Source organism: Pecten maximus, chromosome 17 (assembly GCF_902652985.1).
Source record: "Pecten maximus chromosome 17, xPecMax1.1, whole genome shotgun sequence".
In the NCBI taxonomy this organism is placed as follows: domain Eukaryota; kingdom Metazoa; phylum Mollusca; class Bivalvia; order Pectinida; family Pectinidae; genus Pecten; species Pecten maximus.
The window spans coordinates 26,034,846-26,047,965 of record NC_047031.1 but is presented as its reverse complement, the minus strand read 5'-3'; the positions used below and the strand labels follow the sequence as shown (position 1 = coordinate 26,047,965).

Sequence of the window (13,120 nt, the reverse complement as noted above, 5' to 3'; positions counted from 1 at the left end):
TGTGTTATTAAACTCATAACTGTGAACCCTTTATGTATTCCAACATTGTTTGTTATAAAATGATTTAATCCTGCTTGAAACAAACATTTCTTTTGGCCAGAATTTACTTGTTATCATCCCATAACATAATAAATAATGTCAGTTTGTAACCCTGATTTCAATTTCCTAGAATTCGAAGTGCTGCATACAAAACTGTAGCAATTTTTTCAGGGAAATTAAATACCAGTAAATATGTGTAGTCTGGTCAATCCTCTATCCATATACTTTAATTTTATCAATATTTCTAAATTAATGAAAACAGAAGTTGAATGATAGTTTGAAGTTCTCTATGTATCTTTCCAATATGATTAAAATAAATTAATATCTTAATCTGCACTTCAGTTCCTTATAAAGCTACATTCCTTTACATCAGGATGCTAATATAAGTTTTTAATCATAGTACGTGTAGGTCCATGACAGTCCTAAGTTTAGTTTTTTCCCCATTTTAAGGCAGTTTGAAAAGCCAACGTGTTGACTGCCATATTAGATTTTGACAGTTCAAAATTATTGCAAAGTTTCTTAAATATAGAATCCCTTAGTTGTGCATGATCAATTTTAGGGGCAGATTAGTTTAACAAAATCACAGAAAGACCCCTCACAATTAGTGCTTGTTATCACAATTTAAATTTAACTATTTTTCCATCATATAGATATATTGTTACCTAAATGGTGTTCATTACAAGACGACAAAACCTTGATCAGGCAAGAAATAACAGAAGTTTAATTTATATGTTTCTAGTTGTAATTGATATTTCTATGATTGATTCCTATATTTTGCAATTGCAGGAAAGAATTATGCTTGAATACAATTTGAACCAAATAATCTGGCTTTCAGTATACATGTGATATTGAATTGATCAACTATTCCAAACGACTTTGTTTTCCAGAGCTAATGACTGGCAGCCAGTCCTCAACACTCTCCGTATCAACAAGAACCTGGAGTTTATAGCCTTCCGCAGCTACTACCAGCCTCCCTCTGAGGACAATGGTAACTATATAATCATTTTATCAAATTTACAAAGTGAAAAAGAAAAACCTGCTGAATAAGATTGTTCTAAATTCATGAAAACAGGGAACAATGATAGACATGAAATATGCTAGGCATAAAATTCAATTCTACTTTTTACAAACAAACCAATAGCAAATTACCACCTAAGCTTGGGTAAATTAATCTCTTGCAATCACAATAATCTATATATATAACTCTCACAATATATTCATTATAGTGTAGTACTTTCATCAATTAAATATTAAAAAATAACTGTAATATCAGTCAGTTAACAGTGATCTTGATCATGAAAAGTGACACCTGTCCTGAAGACAGGTTGTGGTAGCTTCATCACAAAATTGCTCTGTAACATACAACAGGTTTTCTATGTGTTTGTTAGTTGAGCTAGCCACAAGCTCTTCTCTTCCACAAATTTGGTCCTGGATCTTCCCAGGGTTATAAAAAAAATACACAAAAGTTGCTCTAAAAAAAACTTTGTGTTATCAATATGAAGCTATATATAATCTGGGCAAGTTTTACATAACTCTAGACCTGGGTGGGGAAACGATATACCTGCAGTATTTCAAGTCATAAGAGGTGACTTAAAGTTATAGTTTTGGTACATGTTTTTGTAATTTAACAGAGAAGAAGGCGATGATAGAGAAGAGGAAGATGCCCGCTGTACGGTCCAAAGAAATCACTTACCGGTTATGTAAAGCTCTGAAGGAATGTCTGGTGAACACTCCTACGCTGTCCTGTTTGGAACTGCAGGGTCTACCACTCCGAGAACGTGATATGTCAACGCTAATGAAGGTTGTCTCCCTTTTCTCTGTTATCTCCCTTGAATTAATTATCCTCTCTGTTTTAGTTAACTCTTTAATGATACAGTGTATTGTTGGTATTGGAAGAATTGAAGTTTGAATAGAATTCATGAAGGAAATATTAAGAAAAGTATCTAGGATTTTTAACTGAATTGTTCTGCAGATATTTGATATACATGATGTTGTTCAGTCTTACAAGATGTCATCAACAGGAACATTTAAGTTTAAGAGTGATTTGTCTTAGATTGACTAATGTTAGTGATGTATGTGTTAATTGGCCAAACAGAGGTCAGTGGAGGTAGATGTATATGAAGGAAGGAATTCTAACATAGACCTTAGGGTAACTTGTAGGGTGGTCGGATGGTACAGTGGTAACACACTTGCCTTTCACCTAGGTGGCTGGGCTTTCATTCCCTGATCTGATGTGAAAAGATGTGGGGTCACCTGACCACATGGGTTTTCTCGAAGTACTCTGATTTCCTCCCACAGTAAGACCCCTTCAATCCTGGCCAACAAGTGATTGATATAGTTGATATAATTAATTTTGCAATTATCGTAAAATAAATAAAGTTATATTTTAATTGGGGTAACTTGAGTATGATATGTATTTTCTAGTTTATTAGAATACCCGAGTGATACGTTATAGACTGACTGATGTATGTGTTACAGGGCCTGGTAAAGTTATATTTTAATTGGAGTAACTTGAGTATGATATGTATTTTCTAGTTTATTAGAATACCCGAGTGATATGTTATAGACTGACTGATGTATGTGTTACAGGGCCTGGTAAAGTTATATTTTAATTGGAGTAACTTGAGTATGATATGTATTTTCTAGTCATGATTATTAGAATACCTGAGTGATATGTTAAAGACTGACTGATGTATGTGTTACAGGGCCTGGTAAAGAATACCACGCTGAATCATCTGTCTTTGGAATACTGTCGCATTGGAGATACCGGTCTGGAGAGTAAGTACAGAGTTATCTGTTTTAGAAACACAATTTGGTAAATAATTAATTTCAAAGAGAACATTTCTATATTCACATGACAGAAACCCTGTCAGTATTACCACTTATTAACAGAAAAAAAGTTTCTAATATAGGTCTCCATTTACAAAATGGAAACTTTGCCATTACCTCTGATGTGATATGGCACATTCATGAGTTCTGAGCGATGTTAGAAGTTCTGAGTGATGTTAGAGGATATATTGTTTTCTCCCTTTTCTTGGAGGTCAAGGACAGGTCGGAGGCCAACTTGATTTGCACTCTTCTCAGAAGAGAAGCCTTCTCAGAAGATTTCATTCCGTTATATGTAAATTGAGTTAACCGGAAGAACATAACAGAAAACAAAGTTTTTAAGTTTTCTCAAACACTGTAACACAAACCTGTCCATGTATGTGCCATAAATCCTTATCTAGTGAATCATCACTCCACATGTCGCACACTTAAACATGGTCGCCGCCATCTTGGAAGATAAATCTTCCATCTTCAAGACGGAAGAGGAAGATCTTCCAGAAGCAGAATAGCTACAAATCGAGTGACTGGAAGTTATATTCTAGACGAAGAGTGCAAATTGAGTTGGGCCTCAGAAGTGCTCATAGGAAATTGTCCTAGAAATGTATTCATGTATTGGAATATTTGTTGAATACAATGCCATTTTGAAATAAAAAGTTAAGTTGAATCCTTTTTTCATTTCACTGATAAATGGATTAATTGGTTTTTGTTTTGTATTACTACCCAGTTGTTTGTAAGGGTATCAAGAATTCTACAACCATCAACTCTGTGAATTTCACCGGCTGTAGTCTGACAGGGCGCGGCTCCGAATCCTTGGCTAAAGTTATAAAGGTAGGCCATTTTCTTTTAATAATAAGCTGAGTGTGAAAGACCTTGAATTACAACGTGAAGGGCCTTGGAATTGATTCAGAGATGTTCAAGTGAGTCATATCCTTCTCAAGGACATTTGGTATCACAACTTGGTATGTGTACTGCAAATAACCCCTGTTTATGGGGTCATTACTTCAATTGTCATATCTATATATTTTATATATATTTGTCTTAAATACCTTTTTACTACTACTATCTTTTAATGTTAACACTCACTGTATTCCAAATACAAAAGAGAATGACATCTTTGTTATAAATACCACTTTTGATTGCCTTTTACTGTTTACATGTCCACCCAATGAAGGGAGGGGGGGCATATAGTTTTACCAATGTCCATCCCGTCCCGTCCCATTACCACCTCTCCTCCTACCACACAAACTAAAAAGGTCAATGTCTTGAACACATTTCCACTCTATAAGGGTTATTTTCAAGGCATTTTTTCTGAAAAACTCATAGATATTTGATATTTTCCTTTGAGTTACCTCCCTTCGTATGGCATTTACCCAGTGTGAGAAGTCATGCCAATTGATGTTCTAAAGTTTTTGGTTTTCCCAATTACGTTGATCAGGCTTGTACAAATTTGTTTTTCATTTCTCGAATCCTTCACCATACATATTTCCAGGGAAATATAAATACAAGATTAACTACACACAGAAAGTCATCTCAGGTGCTTTCTTGGAAAAAAGATGGAATTTGGGTTCAGTGTTGTCAAAATGATGAAATTTTGGGGTCAGTATTTATGGAAAATCATTACCATTTCATAGAATGGCATTGCCATTACCAATTTTGTCATACTTTTCATGTTTGAATTTAACACTTGCGCAATTATTTTAAATGGTGAAATGTGTGGGAGAGAAAAAGTCGCCTTTGTTTATGATGAAGACAGAGAAAATTCATCTCAAGCTGCTAGATTTTTAACTGTAGCTATCAGCATGGCTATAACCATAATCTCAGGTTGAGATTTCCCATTTTAGATGACCTATTAAAATCAAAGGTTTATTATGCCTGATTAGGCCAAATAAAATTAATTTCTTGTTTCTCAGGCCCGCCCGCATCCAATATGAACCCCCCGCACCACTCACTTTTTATTGAAATCAAAAAAATAAAAACGTCCGCGCCGAAAAATAAATTCCGGAAAAAAATCCGACGTTGGTTGCCGCAATATCCGGAACTTGCCCGATCCGTGTTTTAGAATCTCCCAAATCAGATCATTGAAACGTTTGTTTATCTTTTAGAAGCTTGATTTTTCGATTGCACATGGTAGCAATGATTTCCATTCAAATATCTTTTTCTGGCAGTGTTATTTTACCCTGGACAATCATATCGAATTATAGCGACACTTGTTCGTTTGGCGAACTTTACAAGGGTCTGCGCGATGGATCGCTTGGTCCCGAAGACTGGTCGTTTCCGCCAAAATTCACGGATCATGATGTGTCGGCCGCGATCGGCAAACGGAAAGCTGATGTTTTTGATAAAGTAATGATCGATGTCTTTTAAGGTAAACGAAGCAACAAAACTGTTTGGACATTATGTAAGAACCAAATCTTAAAACATAGGGAGTTCCTGATCACTTGTGTACATCTGGTGAACATTGAACATAAAATTGTATTTCAATTGTTTTTCAATTTAAATTGCAAGTTTAATACCAGAAAATAAAGACAATAGTTTAAAATTAAGATTTCTTTATTCATTTTATGCATTTAACAATTGACACAATTTCAAATCACATGATTCATGTATTTGTATCATTATGTGACTGAGAGAAAAAAATAAAAAAGTCCCTCCCTCATCACATTTTTAGGTAGTAAAAAAAAAAAAAAAGCCTCCCTCCCTCATCCTTTTTTGGAAAAATGTGCCTGAGAAACAAGACATTAATTTTGTTTGGCCTTAGACAATAGAAAGGTTAAGGAACTATGTGTATGTGTAGAAAGGGATTCCCCAGAATTATGTGTGCATGACATCATCAATTTATGTGATTTTGTATCTGCTACAAGTAGCAACAACTTGTAGCCAAAATGTGTAGACAATTCTGTCTAAATGACAGATTTTCGCAATGAAATTTTCTGTAGGTTTTTGAGCTTCTGTATTTTCAGGAAAATTTGGTCTGTTTTGCTTTAGTTACAGAATACCAGGAAATTGAGTGTTTTCAAATCAGACACTAAAAAGATACCTTCATACACGTTTACGTAAATGTTGTAAACATCGTTTAACTTCGTTCGAGATAACATCAACGTACACATAAGGTTGCTTATTAATTAACCCCTTTAATATTATCAGGGGAGGCATGCATGGCCCTATGTAAGGGGCCGCGGTGGCCGAGTGTTTAAGGTGTCCCGACACTTTATCACTAGCCCTCCACCACTGGGTTGCTAGTTCGAAATCTACGTGGGGCAGTTGCATTTATTGCCAGGTACTGACTGTAGGCCAGTGTTTTTTTCTCCGGATACTCCGGCTTTCCTCCACCTAATAAACCTGGCACGTCCTTAAATGACCCTGGCTGTTAATAGGACATTAAACAAACCAAACCAAAGCCCTATGTCTGTCCATCTCCTGTCTCTCTTTTTATGTCTCCACCATTAGGGGGAGAGAGGGAGGGGGGCATATAGTGTTACACACGTCCGTCATGTTCCATCCCGTCTCGTTCAAATGCAATATGTAATAATTAGATAATCTCAGGAACTGCTGATGAGATCCTCACCAAACTGTGTTTTGGGGTGTATTTTGGGGTGTCAAGTAGCAGGGGACATTTATGTCTTACAGACATTTTCTTGTTTGAGAAATTTTGCAGAATTTTTAATTCACTCATGAGTAGTGATAGTATGATGATATACATATATATGTATATTTTTTAGGGTCAAATATCAATGCCATGAAATCAAATTTGAAAATTTAGTATTTTTTGGTTTAGGTTTGGGTTGAGCAGCCTCCATTTCTGACCAATCGAGACTGGTTGCATGTTCTATGAACATTCTAGCTTGATGATAATATCATATAACTTCAAAACTTTATCTACATTATTCATATAATGTTTTCTGACAATCGGTAATAAAGGAGAAATGATTCAAATTTTCTATTCACTCTGTAACACATTTGGCCCAATATTGTTTTTGTTACACAAAATAAAAGTCATCTTTCAATATGAAGAGTTCTGATAATTCTGTCAGTTTTGGGACATATGATATGCCATTTGGTCGAGATTGTCTGGCCTTCTCAGTTGCTGGCTAGCAGCCACCAATATTTCGTCTGCACCATAACTTTCCCAGCATTTCACCTAAATGTCATGTGATCTCAGGAAGCAGAGGCTCTCACACTGATCTCAAACACCGTTTTATATTAAGAGTTATTGCCGCACATGTTTGATACACATAGTCGTCCATGATTTATATAATGTCCTTTGCTATGTCATTTACTCCCACTGTAAATTTAGAGTTATTGCTCTTGTATACAAAATTTGTTTAAATTTTATATAGTTTTGTTGCTATATAACACACTTCATATCTATTTTGAAAAATTATTGCCCTTGGACACCCATATAATTTATGTAACACCCTGCTGTTTTATTCATTCCCATTGTAAATTTATATAGAGTTATTGCCCTTTTATAGCATATTGGTCAAAAGTTAATATAATTCCCTAGCTGTTAAACTTACTCCATTCTCTGTATATATGTAGAGTTATTGCCCTTTGTTTATAATTCCCTAGCTGTTTAACTTGCTCCATTCTCTGTATATATGTAGAGTTATTGCCCTTTGTTTATGATTCCCTAGCTGTTTAACTTGTTCGATTCTCTGTATATATGAAGAGTTATTGCCCTTTGTTTATTTTGTTGCAAATGTTGGTTTAGAGTTTACTCGACTTCCTTTTGGCTGGGTCTTATTAAATTTTTACTACAAATGTTGGTCTGAGGTTTATACTAGTTTTCCTACTTGAACAATAACTATATTCACCAGCACAGCACTCTTTTACCATTTTAGAAAGCTTTGAGTGACATATGTAGTAATATAGTGTACTTTATCAGTCAGATGTAGAATTTTGCCAATCCTTTGTCTATCAGCCCTCCTGGGCACATGGAGACATGACCTCATCAGATGGTCAAATTCTGATTGAGTGGTGACATTTTGTTGTTTTCTTTACCTTCAATATCATTTGTACTTTATAAGATAAACTAGTTTTTGTTTTATTTAAAGATTTTTTCTTTAATTCCTTCACCTTTTGAGAGACAATTTATTATTGACAAGTGGGAATTAGACAACTAATTCCTTGAAATTTTTGTTTACAGATTTATGAGGATATCTGCAAGCTTTTAATATTGAGTTTTGTCTTTGTTGTTCGACTATCACATGTTTCTGGTGTTGTTTTGTTGGTAAGTGTGGGTCTGAATTTAGTCCTGATCTACATCCATCTGTAACTAACCGATACTGCCCGTTACTTCTCTAGTCACTGAATACATCGAAAAAGGGGTCATCTCAAAAGTTACTTATTACAGACAGCGGAATAGTTCGGGACTGTATGTAATCATGGTCGCTTGTACTGACCAATCTTATTGGAAATAGTATTGGAAGGTCTTCAGTACAGTCACTGATGTAAGATGGAGTCAAATACAGGGGGTCGCTCAGGCAGTCTTCAACAGCCAGGGTCATTTTGAGGCAGGTTCTCTTTCAGGGTTAGAAACTAACTTTTTCAATATATTAGTCCAAAGGACTAGTAAAATTTTTAGGTACTAGTCCTGTGGTATTGTGACTAGTCCTGAGGGCTTCAACCTCAGCTGAAACACTTAGTGACGAACAACAAATCGCGAAGTGATGGGCCGGTGGGCTTGTGCAGAAGGGGGACGGGGGTATGGGGGTCTCTCCCAGTAAGGAATTGATATCTAAATGCTCTAATATGAGTTTTGGTGTATCCTGAGTGCTAACTTTGTACAATTTTCTCTTCTTGAGTATAAGTTATAGATTAGAATACAAAAAAAAAAATAAATAAATAAAAAACTCATCTAGTCCACAGGACTAATAAACAGAGCATATTTACTAGTCCTTCAGAATTTTTACTAGTCTTGGACTAACGAACAAGTGTCGAACCCTGTCTTTTTAGTAGTTGGCGACATTCTCACTGAACAACATTTGAGTAGTTGGTGACTTCCTCACTGAACAACATTTGAGTAGTTGGTGACTTCCTTACTGAACAACATGCAGGAGGCCCATTGCATGCCATCCAGAATAATAAGGGTGAAGTGTCTTACTGAAGGACGCAACCACGACAGCACAGACTGGTCTGTTTCTCAACATCCCAAGAAACACGAACCACCATGAGTAGGGAGCGTAGAACCAGGCACCTCCGACGTCACCTGATGTTGCGTGGCTGACACTCTAACCAACTGAGCTATCACAGCTCCTTTCAGGCAGTCTAGACTACATACTACATGTAAAGTGATATGGCTCATGATTCACTTTTTTACACGACATGTTTTTTTTTATGGATGACAATTTAACGGAATTGAGCTTTAACTAATTTCATTATATCAGAGAATGGTTTTCATGTACACACATTAAACTGTGTTCAGTTATTGTTCCAGCGTTGGGTGTCACCTTATCTACCACCTGAGGTTTATATATATGTTAGGGTGAAGTCTATAGCATTGTCCCGACACTTCGTGTGACACCAGTTCAATTTTTTAGTATTTTCCCGTCTGACTTTACGTGACCACTGTAGATGATAACACCAAATGAAATTGAGAATGGCTACTCTTACCATGGCCTGCAAGGAATTGATTTTTCCTGATTTCATACTAAACAAATAGTTGCTGTACTTAGGGATATATTCCTATTTGATTTTAAGCATTGAACCATCTCAACACGGCCATAAACGACTTACTGTATAGTGGGTAGTGTTCGTGGTCTTTAAATAGGTAGCACGAAAATAACTACCCAACAAATATCGACATCTACACCAGGGTATCCAGTGACCCTGGAGATTAAGCAATTTTAGAAGTCAGATCATTATTCAACATATTGTGAAGGGGCAAAACTTAATGTCCAACAGACACGTGAGTCAAATCTGATTTTGCCTGGAGTTAGAAACATACTCTCTAGGGTCTAATGGATGTCATGTACACGCGAATGTAGGTGTTTACTGAAGAATGCTTACAAGGCTGTTGTGCGAAATTTAAAACACTTGAACTATATTTCTGACTGGATCAACTGTGGAATATAAGCCCTTTGAAATTTAACAACTTTATTGTAGTTTTACAAGCCCATATCACTGTACAATAGCTTCTACCATATCAATGATTTCCTCTGTTGACTGTAGAAGTTCTAGTCAATGAATTTATTTTGTTTGATTTAGCATCTAACATAACAGTGACATTTATAACCAGTATACATAACGGTTTCAGATAGATTACGAGGTAGCTTCTATTCTGTTGGCTGTTGTTGTCAGAACTAGTTTAAGTCAGGGAATATGTGTTCCAGGTGGAGTTTTGGCATTAAACTCTTGATATGATTTTTATAATCATGATAAAGCATGCAGCATATCTGCTAGGTTATGGCATTCATAATCATAATAAATGACGCAGGGTTGTGAGCAAGGCTTCCTACTTAGTTTTAATTACAACAACTTGTGTTGTCAGTACCACTAGTCCTATAGCCAGACAAATATTGACGCTGTATTATCACAAATACAATATTTTCATTGTCGGATTAACACCAAGCTGACTCTGGTGGCTAATTGATGGTCACGGTAAACATGTCTGGGATGGGAACGTGTCAGAATCAATGATATGCGGAGTGATCGATGTTTGCATCTCTATTTAGGCCAATATTCCCTGGTTTGTGTAGGAATCTCCTTGAACAGACTCTATTTAGGCCAATATTCCCTGGTGTGTGTAGTAATCTCCTTGGACAGACTCTATTTAGGCCAATATTCCCTGGTGTGTGTAGGACTCTCCTTGGACAGACTCTATTTAGGCCTATATTCCCTGGTGTGTGTAGTAATCTCCTTGGACAGACTCTATTTAGGCCAATATTCCCTGGTGTGTGTAGTAATCTCCTTGGACAGACTCTATTTAGGCCAATATTCCCTGGTGTGTGTAGGAATCTCCATGAACAGACTCTATTTAGGCCAATATTCCCTGGTGTGTGTAGTAATCTCCTTGGACAGACTCTATTTAGGCCAATATTCCCTGGTGTGTGTAGTAATCTCCTTGGACAGACTCTATTTAGGCCTATATTCCCTGGTGTGTGTAGTAATCTCCTTGGATAGACCCTATTTAGGCCTATATTCCCTGGTGTGTGTAGTAATCTCCTTGGATAGACCCTATTTAGGCCAATATTCCCTGATGTGTGTAGGAATCTCCTTGGATAGACCCTATTTAGACTAATATTCCCTGGTGTGTGTAGGAATCTCCTTGGACAGACTCTATTTAGGCCAATATTCCCTGGTGTGTGTAGGAATCTCCTTGGACAGACTCTATTTAGGCCAATATTCCCTGGTGTGTGTAGGAATCTCCTTGGATAGACCCTATTTAGGCCAATATTCCCAGGTGTGTGTAGGAATCTCCTTGGACAGACCCTATTTAGGCCAATATTCCCTGGTGTGTGTAGGAATCTCCTTGGACAGACTCTATTTAGGCCAATATTCCCTGGTGTGTGTAGTAATCTCCTTGGACAGACTCTATTCAGGCCAATATTCCCTGGTGTGTGTAGGAATCTCCTTGGACAGAATCTATTTAGGCCAATATTCCCTGGTGTGTGTAGGAATCTCCTTGGACAGACTCTATTTAAGCCAATATTCCCTGGTGTGTGTAGTAATCTCCCTGGACAGACTCTATTTAGGCCAATATTCCCTGGTGTGTGTAGGAATCTCTTTGTACGGACTCTATTTAGGCTAATATTCCCTGGTGTGTGTAGGAATCTCCCTGGACAGTCTCTATTTAGGCCAATATTCCCTGGTGTGTGTAGGAATCTCCTTGGACAGACTCTATTTAGGCCAATATTCCCTGGTGTGTGTAGTAATCTCCTTGGACAGACTCTATTTAGGCCAATATTCCCTGGTGTGTGTAGGAATCTCCTTGGACAGACTCTATCTAGGCCAATATTCCCTGGTGTATTTAGGAATCTCCTTGGACAGACTCTATTTAGGCCAATATTCCCTGGTGTGTGTAGGAATCTCCCTGGACAGACTCTATTTAGGCCAATATTCCCTGGTGTGTGTAGGAATCTCCTTGGACAGACTCTATTTAGGCCAATATTCCCTGGTGTGTGTAGGAATCTCCTTGGACAGACTCTATTTAGGGCCAATATTCCCTGGTGTGTGGAGTAATCTCCTTGGACACAGTCTATTTAGGCCAATATTCCCTGGTGTGTGTAGGAATCCCCTTGGACAGACTCTATTTAGGGCCAATATTCCCTGGTGTGTGGAGTAATCTCCATGAACAGACTCTATTTAGGCCAATATTCCCTGGTGTGTGTAGTAATCTCCTTGGACAGACTCTATTTAGGCCAATATTCCCTGGTGTGTGTAGGAATCTCCTTGGACAGACTCTATCTAGGCCAATATTCCCTGGTGTATTTAGGAATCTCCTTGGACAGACTCTATTTAGGCCAATATTCCCTGGTGTGTGTAGGAATCTCCCTGGACAGACTCTATTTAGGCCAATATTCCCTGGTGTGTGTAGTAATCTCCTTGGACAGACCCTATTTAGGCCAATATTCCCTGGTGTGTGTAGTAATCTCCATGGACAGACTCTATTTAGGCCAATATTCCCTGGTGTGTGTAGGAATCTCCTTGGGCAGACTCTATTTAGGCCAATATTCCCTGGTGTGTGTAGTAATCTCCTTGGACAGACTCTATTTAGGCTAATATTCCCTGGTGTGTGTAGGAATCTCCCTGGACAGACTCTATTTAGGCCAATATTCCCTGGTGTGTGTAGTAATCTCCCTGGACAGACTCTATTTAGGCCAATATTCCCTGGTGTGTATAGGAATCTCCTTGGACAGACTCTATTTAGGCCAATATTCCCTGGTGTGTATAGGAATCTCCTTGGACAGACTCTATTTAGGCCAATATTCCCTGGTGTGTGTAGGAATCTCGTTGTACAGACTCTATTTAGGCCAATATTCCCTGGTGTGTGTAGGAATCTCGTTGTACAGACTCTATTAAGGCCAATATTCCCTGATGTGTGTAAGAATCTCCGTCGACAGACTCCTGTCCAGTATATCTTCCTGTGACCTTCCAACCTCTGTGGATTTGTCGTTGTTGGCCATATTATTAGAATGTTTTGTGATGTGAAAACGGTATCCCAAGAAATCAATGGAGTCGATTTATTGCATAATTCACAGTAATCTAGACATGAAAATTTCACAATTTGTGAATTTTGATCCAATTTAAGATAAAA

The 13,120-nt window shown here is 37.4% G+C and overlaps 1 protein-coding gene across 2 annotated transcripts in view; it reads left to right on the top strand.

The window, feature by feature from the left end:
- The window catches only part of LOC117315752 (centrosomal protein of 78 kDa-like), a 128,566-nt gene that overhangs the window by 1,777 nt on the left and 113,669 nt on the right, over positions 1-13,120 (top strand). For both annotated transcript variants that reach the window (XM_033870103.1, XM_033870102.1), the window contains exons 3-6: positions 927-1,027; positions 1,671-1,840; positions 2,745-2,817; positions 3,590-3,693. In XM_033870103.1, the coding sequence (XP_033725994.1) occupies positions 927-1,027; positions 1,671-1,840; positions 2,745-2,817; positions 3,590-3,693 (448 nt within the window). The remainder of the gene's footprint in view (positions 1-926; positions 1,028-1,670; positions 1,841-2,744; positions 2,818-3,589; positions 3,694-13,120) is intronic.